Source organism: Akebia trifoliata, chromosome 11 (genome assembly GCF_017979445.1).
Source record: "Akebia trifoliata isolate Shusen 1 chromosome 11, ASM1797944v1, whole genome shotgun sequence".
Taxonomy (NCBI): domain Eukaryota; kingdom Viridiplantae; phylum Streptophyta; class Magnoliopsida; order Ranunculales; family Lardizabalaceae; genus Akebia; species Akebia trifoliata.
The window spans coordinates 43,451,843-43,466,741 of record NC_141385.1 but is presented as its reverse complement, the minus strand read 5'-3'; the positions used below and the strand labels follow the sequence as shown (position 1 = coordinate 43,466,741).

The following is a 14,899-nucleotide window of genomic DNA, read 5'->3' as shown; positions in this document are numbered from 1 at the left end:
TCATTTCCCTATCTTTTTACCACCGTAGCCCCAAAGAAAATGGCTGTGCACAGGTGAAGTCTAAGTATATATATATATATATATATATATATATATATATATATATATATATATATATAATATATGGGGCGGTTCAAGGGCCATATGTAAAAACATATGAAAAAACAATGGTTTTTCAAAACATGGGTGAGAGATTTTGGATTGAGCTGATTTTTTGCAAGGATGGTCACTATGATGAGAAAATCATCCTTACAAAAAATCAGCTCAATCAGAAACTTCTAAATCCATCAAAAGTGATTTACAAATTATTAACAAAAATTGGCAAAAAGTCGACGGTTCACATTCTAAATCACTTTTAATGGGGTCAAAAGTTTTAGATTGGACTGATTTTTTTTTTCCCGGATGATCTTCCCATCATAGAGATCATCCTTACAAAAAATTAGCTCAATCCAAAATTTCTAATCCATATTTTAAAAATTTATTAATGTTACATTATTTTTACATATGTTTTCTCATATGTCCCTTGAACCTGACCCTATATATATAAGATGAGTATTTTGTAGTATGATGCTTGTTTTTTAATGTAGCACAAACAGTGTAACAACTATTTTTTAACATAATTTTTAGAAATAAACTAGTGGGATTACAATTCGTATATGAGAATTCATATTTATCATAAAAAACTACTATTGGCACTACAACTTTTACTTATTTCACCCTAATTAAAAATAAAGAAAATAAGCGAATGGTTGACAATAAGTAAAATAATAAACCTGGCTGATTCTGTAATTTTGGTAAAATACATAACTGTTATAGTAATTTTCCTTTTATAAATTTGAAGTAAAAAAGGGGTAAGATTTGATTAGCATGTTATTTAAATTAATTAATTAAATTTAATCTAATTAAGAAACAAAAATAAACTGTTTCAAAAAGCACAAGGAAAAAGGAATATATAAGTCAAAATGACAAATCCATTTGCAACCATGTCATAAGCACAATAGCATGAGATGTAGCCTACATAAAAAGAGTTGAAAAAACTTTAAATACTATATGGCCCCATTAAAAAGAAATCCAAGGTTAAAGAGTCTAATTGATTAGAAAATTACAACTATATTAATTGATTAACTTCCCTTACAATATCAAAAAGAGTGCCACAAACTTGATATTTCATGGACATCCAAGAAGTAAACATGTATGTATTAATCATACTCAATTATAAAATTCAAATTTATGCGGCCGATACATTAGAAAAAAAAACATTATTGCCTTGGAACAAGATTAATAGACAAAGAAGAGATTAATGCCTGATTTAAGCTGCAATTTTGGTCAACTCTCGTTCGACAGCTTTCTTCAAGAAGCTATCCTCTTCAAGGACCATTTGAACAGGCAAGAATCCTAAACCATTTGCCATTGCAAGCATCATTTGCTTAGTCTCCACCATGAATTCCTCCAAGTCGACAGTCCCATTGGAATCATGATCATACTGAAGAAATAAGGACCGGTAGACGACAGCGAGCTCATCTGGGTGTATCTTGACATCAACACCGAAATGGGTCTCGAAGATCCTCAAACTTTGTAGCTCCTTCACCATCTCGGAATAAGAAAGTAGACCATCATGGTTTGTGTCCAACTGATGGAAGCGGTCGCGAACTGTACCCTCGAAGGCTTCCTTGTCCTCAACGAAGTTACGAATCGTTGCACCATCTAACACTTCTACACTCATTGTTTCTTCTGTTGTTGTTCTTAAACAAGGAAGGAGAGAAGTTTTCTTTTGAGTGAAATGGGTGTTTGGCTTTGTGTTTATATATAGGTTATGAGTCGGGGATATTAGTTGTCTTATAGTAAGATTCATACTGTAGTGTAATGTGCCACCACTTTTACTTTTGCTTGTTTTTTAAGCCTATTGTTTATCTTTCACTCTCCAGTTTCTTCTACACTGTCAGCTAAAGACATCATATTTGATGAACCTTACGATCCTTCATCCACAATGGACCTGACCCTTCAAAGTAAACATGATTGATGGACTCAATGTTCTGAGGCAAAACCTAAAAGCTGCTAGTTGGCACAATAATCTACCTAAGTAACATCTTCTAAACACCAATCAACATGTGGGCCCAACAATCAAACAGTCTATGTCATTGAGTTGCTGTGCCTGTTGAATGATATTAGGGTAGGATACCAATACGCTCACTAGGCGGAAAGTGAATACAAAACCATTTGCCTTGACTTTAGACTTTTTTACTTTAGAGAGGTCTAGAAAGTCAAAAGAAATTGAGAAACGTTCAAAAAGTCAAAATCTATTTGCCAGTCAAAAGAAATTGAGAAACGTTCAAAAAGTCAAAATCTATTTGCCATTCTAAGTACTTTTCTTGGGCAAGAGATTCCTTAACCGTGTTTTGTTAGTTATTGCAATGCTCCCTACTCTAGAAAAAAACATGACCCATAGTTTCAAATCAGTGTTTTCAAATTGAACTGAACCGGTGGTTCAATAGGATTTGTAGTAGTCAATTCTGTTTGATCAGTGATCCATTAGTTTGTGAATGTTGTTTCTTTTTTTTCTTTTCTTTTTTTTTTTTCCTTAAATAAGAGAAATTATATTTTTAAGTTTTTTATTATTTTTATAATGAATGTATAGGTCCAACCAAATTGAACCAACGTCCAAATACAATTTGACTAATTTGACAAATTTTTAATCCAATCAACAGTTTGATTTTCAAAACATATGGATTCAGACTTTTATAAAAGAAATTACACAATATGCCAGCCCAAATGCAAGCCAGTAGTCCAGCCCAAATGCAAGCAATCAGTTGCGAAATCAAAGGGATTCAGATTACATGAATCAAGCAACATTATGTTTGTTATTATTTTATATTTATCTTTTCTTTTCTTTGTGGATGGATAAGGAAATCAAATTTCTATGAGTATCATTCAATGTCTTTAAATAGTGAAAGGAATTTTATACAACTCACTCTTTGAGTTCGTGAGTGCAAACCAATCTCTATTTTTTCAAAAGCTTTTAATTTTTAGTACAAATTAGTGATTAACATGGTAAGGAAGTTCAGATTCGGCAATTATTTGACGGTGTCAGAAAAAATTAGAGATGTAAAATTAAAAAATTCAATGTTGTTATTTTAAATATAAAATATAAAAGAATTTTTATAGGATTTTGAAAGAAGAATCAAGGTTAAAGTTCTGATTCTGTAATTATTCAGTAAGGCTTCAATTGATCAGCTGAATGAATATAGGAATGTTCGTTCAAAAAGGAAAAATATTTAGGGGAATACACAAATGATTTTTCGGATTTCTTTCCAAAATTCATCATCTTTAATCTCCGTAAAATTCTATCTTTCTCTTGAGACTTGAATTTTGAAGAAAATAAGATTTCAAGTTGAAGGGTCTAAAAATATTCATATTCTACAATTAATTGATAAGTCATTGATTAATTTGTTGATCCACCGATTTAATTGGCTAGTCTCATATTTGGAGAATTTTGTGACTATGTTGATTATTGGGGGAAAAAAAAAATTAAGTTCCAAACAAGACCAATAAACCTTGAAGAAGAAAAAATTGACCCCGATAAGAGATCTTCTGCAATACTTATTTCTTATAATACTTGTAATATATTGTAATTTTGAGCATTGCTACTCACTCACACCCATCATGTACGCTCTTCATGCTTATTTACTTGTGACGCTCATCTAATTTTTCATAATACTCTTTTACATAATAAAAGAAAAAAATAAGCATTTTAGTAAAAAATAAGGGTATATTGATCTTTTACATAATAAATGTTTGTTTATATAAGAAATGTTAAAAGCATTTTAGTCTTTAGATTTAAATATTTTGTTTGTAGTAAATATTTTGACAATAAATATCAACATAATAAATACAATTATTATGTAAAAAAACCAATCAATCATTGTCTTTTTACAAAAAATAAAATAAAATAGATAGATGTATTATTGAAAAGTAAATGCGACGGAGAATGTTAACGTCTCATGAAACATCTCTCTCAACTTTCTCTTTTTCTTATATTTACCCTCTAAATAAATTTGTGGATTGACATCGACGATTTTGCAAAGGCTTTGAAACCTATTACAATAAGGATTCTTGTGTTCTAATCATCCAATAGTTCATTTTTCCCTATTATTATTATTATTATTATTATTCATTTTTTAACTTACCTACTTTTTTCATTTTTTAAATCCTACAAAAATCCCTCTCGATTTCTCTCAATCTCTCTTTTTTCCTGGATTTACTCTCTAAATAAATTTGTGGATGGACATAAACGGTTTTGAAAAGGCTTTGTCACAAATTACCGTAAGGATTCTTTGATTTTTAATTATCTAATACTTCCTAATGTTTTTCCATTATTCTTCGTTTTTTAACTTACCCACTTTTTTCATCTTTTAAATCCTACAAGCATCCCTTTCCATCTCTCTCAAATCTTTCTTTTTCATGTATTTACATTCTAAATAAATGTGTGGATTGACATAGATGGTTTTGTAAAGGCTTTGAAATCCATTAGAATTAGGATTCCTATTTGAACACTTGCTAATCTATCAATTTTATCCTATTTTTCAACATGGTCTTCTCTTACCAAAGATGAATCTAACTCTATATTAATAAATTTAACGGGGATTTATCAAAACATGCAAACATATAAAACTGAAAATTACCAAAATGCCACACTATTCACTATTTTCGAAATTAAAATATTTTTATTGAAAATGTGGAAAAAAATTAACTGTTTTATAAAATATATATTTTTTAAAAATTATGGAAAAAATTTATTGTTTTATTTAAAAAAAATGCTAACTGTTTAGTTCACAAATTTTAACCGTTTTTTATATTTATTCTATTTTAAATTTACTATTTTTTTTTTCTTTCATCTCAATCATACGTGGTCTGAGGTGAAGTTGTTACAATCCAAGGGTTGAGAGTACTCCCCTAATTATTTAATTAAAATAATTATTCAATTTTAATTAATTTACCCTTTTTATTTTCCTCTCATCTCAATCATACGGGGTCTGAGGTGGAGTTGTTACTACTTGAAACTACCCCTTACTGGAGACATTCACCATTGACGCCACAGACGAATGTGCAACTCTAGCCTTACTAACTTAGTAAGATCATCATAAACAAAACTGTATTGTAAAAGTTAAAACCAGAGATTATACGGTTTTGTCCCAGGGATATACAGGCCCACACGTCAAAAACATAATTGTGCCTATGGCTGAGATTAGATCAAGTCTAAGAAAATTAAAAACAATGTTTCCAACCTCGAAAAAATTAAAGCATACATTTTCAATGTTCATTCATTTTTCAACACCTTAGATCAAGCCAAATATATATATATATATATGATAGATAACTTAGTAAGATTTCAAATCTTACTAAGAGTCGTTGGACCCACATTTGCATGTATTATCACATTGGATTTGATATTTTGTCGCTTTAATTAAATTTTCAATGTATAAAGAATATTTAAGGCATAAAGAACAAATGCATGAAATGAAGCATTGCGTAGACACGAGCAGCCACTAGTATATATATAATCTAGTGTTCACTCGTGCCTACGGCACATGCATCCTCTTTAGGGTTAAGGAGTAAAAGAGGAAAAATAATAAAAGAGTGTTGATAATATGACAGACTTTTGATGGATGGACATGATGCACGTTGACGTAGAAGCACATAACTTATTAAAATATAAAAAGAGAAGGTTTCCCTCTACGGCTCATTCTCTATCCACATAATTATTTTTTTAGATTTCAAATCTTAAAAAGGATTGTTGGACCCACATTGATTATCACGTTGACAATCCAACAATACAGATATCTAGATTTCATAAAATATTCATATTAAAAAAAAAAAAGTTTTTCAAACTTGATTCATGGTGTATAAAACGGACATCTACCAAACACTCACATTTAAAAATAAAATTCAACGATAAAAAATAATTATTTTTTTAATATATATAAAAAATTTAATATAATTTTATCCTCTACAATCCCATTTCATCGGATCATGATTTTGAATGTCACAAAGTGATTAGGTCTAAAAATTTCTTTTTTACTATGGGAAGGAGAGAGAAATTCTCTTTTTTTCTTTTTATTTTTTTTAACAAGTTATGTGCTTTCACGTCAACGTGCATTAAAAGTCCATCATATTATTAGCACTCATAATAAAATTAGCGGATTATTGTTAAATATCTTTGGGGATGAAAGGATAAAAAAAGAAACATTGTAAAGTCAGAAATGTATTATTAAAAAAGAAAAAGAAAGAAAAGGGTAAGGGGAGGATAAGAGTAAATAAATACAATAAAATTGGAGATGGAGGAGGAAAACAATAAAGTAGGGTCACTTTAGTTGGGTGAGACCCCCCCCCCCCCCCCCCCCCAAGTGGGTCTCATGTGTTTTATTATATCTATATAATAAACACAATTGTAAGATCCACTTGCTATAGTTTTATGAGAGGATAAATGTCCCATTTGCTACAATTTTATTCGGAACAAATATTCTATCTAGCTATAATTTTTATGGGGTCCACTTTATCATCTTTTTTTTTCTTTCACTGTATCTTTGCTATATTTTCTCTTTAATCCTTTTTATTATTTTTCACCTCTTACCCCTGCAATCTCAAAATTTTAATAATACTCCTCAAACTATTTTTTCCACTTTTACCCCCATAGCCCCAAAGAGGATGCCCTTCACCCTCTCTAATTTTACTATATATTTTTTTATCCCTTTAACCCACTTTATCATTTTTCATCATTTACCCCTGAACCTCAAATAATTTTTTTTTAACACCCCCATCAGCTTTATTTTATTTTTCCTTTTTACTACCTTAACCCCAAATAAGATGCCTGTGCACAAGAGAACTCTAGAAGATATATATAAATGATGTGTATTTTGTAGTATAATGCTCTCAAATATATATTTTGTTGTTTTAGTATGTTGCACAGACACTATAACACCTATTTTTTAACATAAATTTTAGAAATAAACTAGTGGTATTACAATTCATATATCAGGATTCATATTTATCATAAAGAGCTACTATTGGCACTCCAACTTTTACTTATTACACCCTAATTAAAAATAAAGAAAATAAGTGAATAATTGAGAATAAGTAAACTAATAAAACATGGTTATTCACTATTTTTATTCAAAATACATGACTGTCATAGTAATTTTCCTTTTATAAAAGGGGTAAGATTTGATTAACCTGTTATTTAAATTAATTTTCTGGGAACAAGGTATAGAAAGTCAAAATGTCAAATCCATTTGCAACCAATGCATAAGCACAATAGCATGAGATGTAGCCTAGATAAAAAGAGTTTAAAAAACATTAAATGATATATAGTCCCCATTCAAAAGAAATCCAAGGTTAAAGAGTCTAATTGATTAAAATATTACAACTATATCAATTGATTAACTTCCCTTGCAACATCAAAAAGAGTGACACAAACTCGATATTTCATGGGCATGCAAGAAGAAAACATATGTATATTAATCATACTTAATTATAAAATTCAAATTTATGCGGGTGCCGATACATTAGAAAAACAAAAAAAACACTATTGCCTTAGAACAAGATTAATAGACAAAGAAGGGATTAACGATTTAAGCTGCAATTTTGGTCAACTCTCGTTCCACAGCTTTCTTCAAGAAGCCATCCTCTTCAAGGACCATTTGAACAGGCAGGAATCCTAAACCATTGGCCATTGCAAGCATCATTTGCTTAGTCTCCACCATGAATTCCTCCAAGTCGACAGTCCCATTGGAATCATGATCATACTGAAGAAATAAGGATCGGTAGACGACAGAAAGCTCATCTGGGTGTATCTTGACGTCAACACCGAAATGGGTCTCAAAGATCCTCAAACTTTGTAGCTCCTTCACCATCTCTGCATAAGAAAGTAGACCATCATGGTTTGTGTCCAACTGATGGAAGCGGTCGTGGACTGTACTCTCGAAGGCTTCCTTGTCCTCGACAAAGTTACGAATCGTTGAACCATCTAACACTTCTACACTCATTGTTTCTTCTGTTGTTGTTCTTAAACAAGAAAGGAGAGAAGTTTTCTTTTTAGTGAAATGGGTGTTTGGCTTTGTGTTTATATATAGGTAATGAGTCAGGGACATTACCTGTATTATAGTAAGATTCACGCTGTAGTGTAATGCGCAACCACTTTTACTTTTGCTTGTTTTTTCAGCCAATTGTTTATCTTTCTCTCTCCACTTTCTTCTACACTGTCAAAAAAAGACATCATTTTTTATGAACCTTACGATCCTTCATCCTCAATGGACCTGACCCTTCAAAGTAAACATGATTGATGGACTCAATGTGATGAGGTAAAACCTAAAAGCAGCAAGTTGGCACAATAATCCACCTAATTAACATCTTCCAAACATCAATCAACATGTGGGCCCAACAATTTATTGAGTTGGTGTGCCTGTTGTATGATATTAGGGTAGGATACCAATATGCTCACTAGGCAGAAAGTGAAGACAAAACCATTTGCCTTGACTTTAGACTTTATACTTTTGAGTGGCCTAGAAAGTCGAAAGAAATTGAGGAAGGTTCCTAAAGTCATAATCTATTTTCCCTTTTAAGTACTTTAGATTCCTTAACCGTGTTTTGTTAGTTATTGCAATGTCCCCTACTGTAGGAAAAACATGACCCATAGTTTCAAATTTCACTGAACCGGTGGTTCAATAGGATTTTGTAGTAAATTCGGTTTGATCAGTGAGCCATTGGTTTGTGAATGTCGTCTCTTCTTCTTCTTCCTTTTTTTTTTTTTTAATAAGAAAAATTATGTTTTTAATTATTATTATTATTTTTATAATGAATGTAGATAGGTCCAACAAATTGAACCAAGGTCCAAATACAATTTGACCAATTTGATAAATTTTTAATCCAATTATCAATTTGATATTTTTGAAATATGGATTCAGACATTTATAAAGGAAATTGCACAATATGTCCAGCCCATATGCATACAATCAGTTGCGAAATCAAAGAGATTCTAGATTATGTGATGAATTAAGCAACATTATGTTTGTTATTATTTTATATTTATCTTTTCCTTTCATTGTGGATAGATAAGGAAATCAAATCCTTATAAGCTGTAACTAAATCTCTATGAGTTGTATCTAATGTCTTTAAATAGTGAAAAGAATCTTATACGACCCACCCTTTGAGTTGATGAATGCAAATTAATCTCTATTTTTCGAAATTAAAGCTTTTAATTTTTTTATAATACAAATTAGTGATTAGCATGGTAAGGAAGTTCAGATTCAGCAATTATTTGATGGTGCCAGAAAAAAAATTAGAGATTGTAAAATTTTATTTTCGAGGTTGAAGACAATAATTTTTTTTACCTTTTAGAAAAAATTCAATGTTGTTATTTTAAATAACATATAAAAGGGTTTTTATAGGATTTTGAAAGAAGAATCAAGGTGCAGATAATGGATTAATTAACATAGTAACAAAGTTCTGATTCTGTAATTATTCAGTAGGGTTTCAATTGATCAGTTGGATAAATATAGGAAAGTTTGTTCAAAAAGGAGAAATATTTAGTGGAATATACAAATGATTTTTCGGATTTCTTTCCAAAATTCATCAACTTCAATCTCCCTAAAATTCTGTCTTTCTCTTGAGATTTGAATTTTGAAGAAAATAAGATTTTCAGGTTGAAAGGTATAACTATTTTCATATTCCACAATTAATTGACAAGTCATTGATTAATTTGTTGATCCATTGATTTAATTTGCTAGTCTCATATTCGCAGAATTTTGTGACTATGTTGATTATTGAAAAAAAATAATCAAGGTTCAAAATAAGACAAATAAACCTTGAAGAAGAAAAAATTGACCCCAATAAGAGATCTTCTGCAATACTTAATTCTTATAATACTTGTAATATGTGGTAATTTTGAGCATTATTACTCATGCCCATCATATACACTCTTCATGCTGATTTACTTGTGACAACCACCTAATTTTTCATAATACTCTTTACGCCTATTTTTTTTTAGATACGAAAAAGATAAAGGTATGTTGATCTTTTACATAATAAATATTTGTTTACATAAGAAATACTAAAAACATTTTAGCCTTTAACTTTGAATGTTTTGTTTGTAGTAAATGTTTTGACAATTAAGGTTAATATAAAAAATACAATTATTATATAAAAAACCAATCAACTATTGTCTTTTTTACAAAAAAATAAAATAAACATGGGTATTATTGAAAAGTGAATGTGGAGGAGAATGTTAACGTCCCATGAGGTCTTGGATGTTAGCATTCCCTATATATATTATACAAAACAAGGTTTTCCATCTTTTAAATCATAGAAACAACTCTCTTTTTTTCTTATATTTACCCTCTAAATAAATTTGCGGATTGACATCGATGATTTTGCAAAGGCTTTGAAACCTATTACAATAAGGATTCTTGTGTTCTAAACATCCAATAGTTTCTAATTGTTTTTTCCCATTATTATTCACTTTTTTAACTTACCCACCTTTTTCATCTTTTAAATCCTAGAAACATTCCTCCCCATCTCTCTCAACTCTCTCTTTTCCATGTATTTACTCTCTAAATAAATTTGTGGATGGATATTAGATGATTTTGCAAAGGCTTTGAAACCAATTACAGTAAGGATTCTTTGATTTTAATTATCCAATAGTTCCTAATTTTTTTACATTATTCTTCATTTTTTAACATACCCACTTTTTTCATCTTTTAAATCCTACAAACATCCCTTTCCATCTCTCTCAAATCTTTCTTTTTCATGTATTTAGCCTCTAAATAAATTTGTGAATTGACATAGAAGGTTTTGCAAAGGCTTTGAAACCCATTACAATGATGATTCTTTTGTTCTAATTATCCCACACTTCCTTTTTTTTCTCTCCATTATTCTTCAATTTTTTAACTTTTTATTTGAATTTTTTTTATTATGATACTTATATTCTTCTTTTTCATATATCAAAGAGACAAAATTAAACACTTGCTGATTTATCAATTTTATACTATTTTTCGACATGGTCTTTTCTTACCAAAGATGAATCTAACTCTATATTAATAAATTTAATGGAGATTTATCAAAACATGCAAACACATAAAATTTAAAACTACTAAAATGGCACACTATTCACTATTTTCGAAATTAAAATATTTTTATTAAAAATGTGGAAAATTTTAATTGTTTTTAAAATAACATTTTGAAAAAATTTATTGTTTTATTTAAAAAAATGTTAATTGTTTTACTAAACTAAAACAGAGAAAGTTATAGAATAGGCAAATAATTTTACTATTCATTTCACAAATTTTAACCGTTTTTTTATAATTATTCTATTTTAAATTTACTAATTTTTTTTCTCTCATCTCAATCATACGTGGTCTGAGGTGAAGTTGTTAAAATCCAAGGGTTGAGAGTACTCCCATAATTATTTAATTAACATAATTATTCCATTTTAATTAATTAACCTTTTTTTTTTATTTTCCTCTCATCTCAATCATAAGGGGTCCGAGGTGGAGTTGTTACAATCCAAGGGTTAAGAGCACTCCAACTTAGTACTCATAACACCAAATAAAAAACTACTTGAAACCATCCCTTACTGGAAACATTCACCATTGACGCCAAAGAAGAATGAGTAACTCTAGCCTTACCAACTCAGTAGATCATAATACACAAAACTGTATTGTAAAAGTTAAAACTAGATATTATACGGTTTTGTCCCAGAGATATACAGTCCCACACGTCAAAAACATAACTGTGCCAATGGCTGAAATTAGATCAAGTCGAAAAAAATTCAAAACAATGTCTTCAACCTCGAAAAAATTAAAGCAAACATTTTCAAGAGTCATTCATTTTTCAACACCTTAGATCAAGCCAAATATATATTATAAAAAAATATACCGTTGAAAAATAATATGTATGATTGATAACTTAGTAAGATTTCAAATCTTACTAAGGGTTGTTGGACCCACATTTGCATGTATTATCACATTGGATTTGATATTTTGTCGATTTAATTAAATTTTCAATGTATATAGAATAATTAACGCATAAAGAATAAATGCACGAAATGAAGCATTGCGTAGACACGAGCATCCGCTAGTATATATATAATCTAGAGTTCGCTCGTGCCTATGGCACATGCATCATCTTGAAGGTTAAGGAGTAAAAGAGGAAAAATAATAAAAGAGTGTTGATGATATGACGGATTTTTAGTGGGTGGATTTGACGCACGTTGACGTGGAAGCACATAACTTATTAAAAAATAAAAAAGAGAAAGTTTCTCCCTCTTGCTCGTTCTTTGCCCACATTTATATTTTTTAGATTTTAAATCTTAAAAAGGACCGTTGGGCCCACATTGATTATCACATTAACAATCCAACAACACAGATATCTAAATTTCATGAAAATATTCATATTCAAAAAAAAAAAAAAAAAAAGTTTTGAGCTTGATCCATGGTGTATAAAACAGACGACTACCAAGCACCCACATTTAAAAATAAAATTCAATGGTGAAAAATAATTATTTAAAAAAAAAAAAAAACTTCATATAATTTGATCCTTTACAACCCCATTTCATTAGATCATGATTTTGAATGTTACCAGGTGATCAGAAATAAAAGTTTCTTTTTTTACTATGGGAAGGAGAGAGAAACTCTCTTTGTCTCTTTTTATTTTTTTTAATAAATTATGTGCTTCAATGTCAGCGTGCATCAAATCCGTCCACCAAAAGCCCATCATATCATCAGCACTCATAAAAAAATTAACGGGTTATAGCTAAATATTTTTGGGGTTGAAGGGATAAAAGAGGAAAAATAGTAAAGTCAAAGAGGTATTATAAAAAAAAAAATGGGAAAGGGTAACGGGAGGATGAGAGTAAATAAATACAATAAAATTGGAGATGGAGGAGCAAAACAATAAAGTAGGGTCACTTTAGTTGGATGGGAAGTTTATCCCCTCACAAATGGTCCCTGTGTTTTATTATATTTATATAATAAAACACAATAGTAGGATCCACTTGCTACAATTTTATGAGGGGATAAATGTCCCATTTGCTAAAATTTTATAAGGGACAAACATTCCATCTTGTTATAATTTTATGGGACTCAGTTTCTTATCTTTTTTCTTCTTTCCCTATAGCTTTGTTATATTTTCTCTTAAACCTACTTTATTATTTTTCACCTCTTACCTGCAATCTCAAATTTTTAATGTACACCTCCAACTTTTTTTTTCGCTTTTACCCCCATAACCTTAAAGAGGATGCCTTTCACCCCCTCTAATTTTACTATTATTTTTTTTTATCCCTTTAACACTTTATTAGTTTCCATCATTAACCCCTTAACCTTAAATAACTTTTGTAACACTCCCATCAACTTCATTTTTTTCCTTTTTATCACCTTAACCCTAAAGAGGATATGTGTGCACAGGTGAATTCTAGCAGATATATATAGAAGATGTGTATTTTGTCGTATAATGCTCTCAAATATATATTTTGTTGTTTTTGTATATATGTTGCACAGACATTATAACACCTATTTTTTAACATAATTTTTAGAAATAAACTAGTGGAATTACAATTCGTATGTCAGGATTCATATTTATTATAAAGAGCTACTATTGGCACTCCAACTTTTACTTATTACATTTTAATTAAAAATAAAGAAAATAAGTGAATTATTGAGAATAAGTACAATAATAAAACACGGTTATTCAGTAATTTTGATAAAAATAAATAACTACTGTAATAATTTTCCTTTTATAAAAGGGGTAAGAATTGATTAACCAGTTATTTAAATTAATTTTCTCCGAACATAGTATGGAAAGTCAAAATGTTAAATCCATTTGCAACCCTGTCATAAGCACAATAGCATGACATGTAGCCTACATAAATACTATGTGGCCTCACTCAAAAGAAATCCTAGGTTAAAGAATCCAATTGATTAGAAGATTGCAGCTACATCAATTGATTAACTTCCTTTACAACATAAGAAAGAGTGACACAAACTCGAAATTTCATGGACATCCAAGAAGTAAACATGTATATATTAATCATACTCAATTACAAAATTCAAATTTATGTGGGTGCCGATACATTAGAAAAAAAATACTATTGCCTTACAACAAGATTAATAGACAAAGAAGAGATTAATGACGATTTAAGCTGCAATTTTGGTCAACTCTCGTTCGACAGCTTTCTTCAAGAAGCCATCCTCTTCAAGGACCATTTGAACAGGCAAGAATCCTAAACCATTTGCCATTGCAAGCATCATTTGCTTAGTCTCCACCATGAATTCCTCCAAGTCAACAGTCCCATCGGAATCATGATCATACTGAAGAAATAAGGATCGGTAGACGACAGAGAGCTCATCTGGGTGTATCTTGACATCAACACCAAAATGGGTCTCGAAGATCCTCAAACTTTGTATCTCCTTAACCATCTCTGCATAAGAAAGTAGATCATCATGGTTTGTGTCCAACTGATGGAAGCGGTCACGAACTGTACCCTCGAAGGCTTCCTTGTCCTCGACGAAGTTACGAATTGTTGCACCATCTAATACTTCTACACTCATTGTTTCTTCTGTTGTTGTTCTTAAACAAGGAAGGAGAGAAGTTTTCTTTTGAGTGAAATGGGTGTTTGGCTTTGTGTTTATACATAGGTATGAGTCAGGGATGTTAGTTGTCTTATAGTAAGATTCTTGCTGTAGTGTAATGTACCACCACTTCTACTTTTGCTTGGTTTTTCAGCCAATTGTTTATCTTTTTCTCTCCAGTGTCTTCTACACTGTCAGCTAAAGACATCATATTTGATGGACCTTACGATCCTTCATCCTCAATAGACATGACCCTTCATATTAAACATTATTGATGGACTCAA

At 30.2% G+C, this 14,899-nt stretch overlaps 3 protein-coding genes across 3 annotated transcripts; all 3 read right to left on the bottom strand.

Moving 5' to 3' along the window:
- Positions 1-1,197: 1,197 nt before the first annotated feature.
- Positions 1,198-3,035, bottom strand: LOC147391883 (uncharacterized). Its single transcript, XM_086459844.1, has one exon. It carries the CDS (start codon positions 1,850-1,852, stop codon positions 1,310-1,312), a length of 543 nt encoding a protein of 180 aa, XP_086315970.1. The 5' UTR covers positions 1,853-3,035; the 3' UTR covers positions 1,198-1,309.
- A 4,470-nt stretch (positions 3,036-7,505) lies between these two features.
- Positions 7,506-8,103, bottom strand: LOC147391882 (uncharacterized). Its single transcript, XM_086460244.1, has one exon. The coding sequence runs from the start codon at positions 8,037-8,039 to the stop codon at positions 7,626-7,628; it is 414 nt and encodes a 137-aa protein (XP_086316370.1). The 5' UTR covers positions 8,040-8,103; the 3' UTR covers positions 7,506-7,625.
- Positions 8,104-14,055: 5,952 nt separating this feature from the next.
- On the bottom strand, positions 14,056-14,677 carry LOC147391881 (uncharacterized). Its single transcript, XM_086460114.1, has one exon. It carries the CDS (start codon positions 14,592-14,594, stop codon positions 14,181-14,183), a length of 414 nt encoding a protein of 137 aa, XP_086316240.1. The 5' UTR covers positions 14,595-14,677; the 3' UTR covers positions 14,056-14,180.
- Between the last annotated feature and the right edge of the window lie 222 nt (positions 14,678-14,899).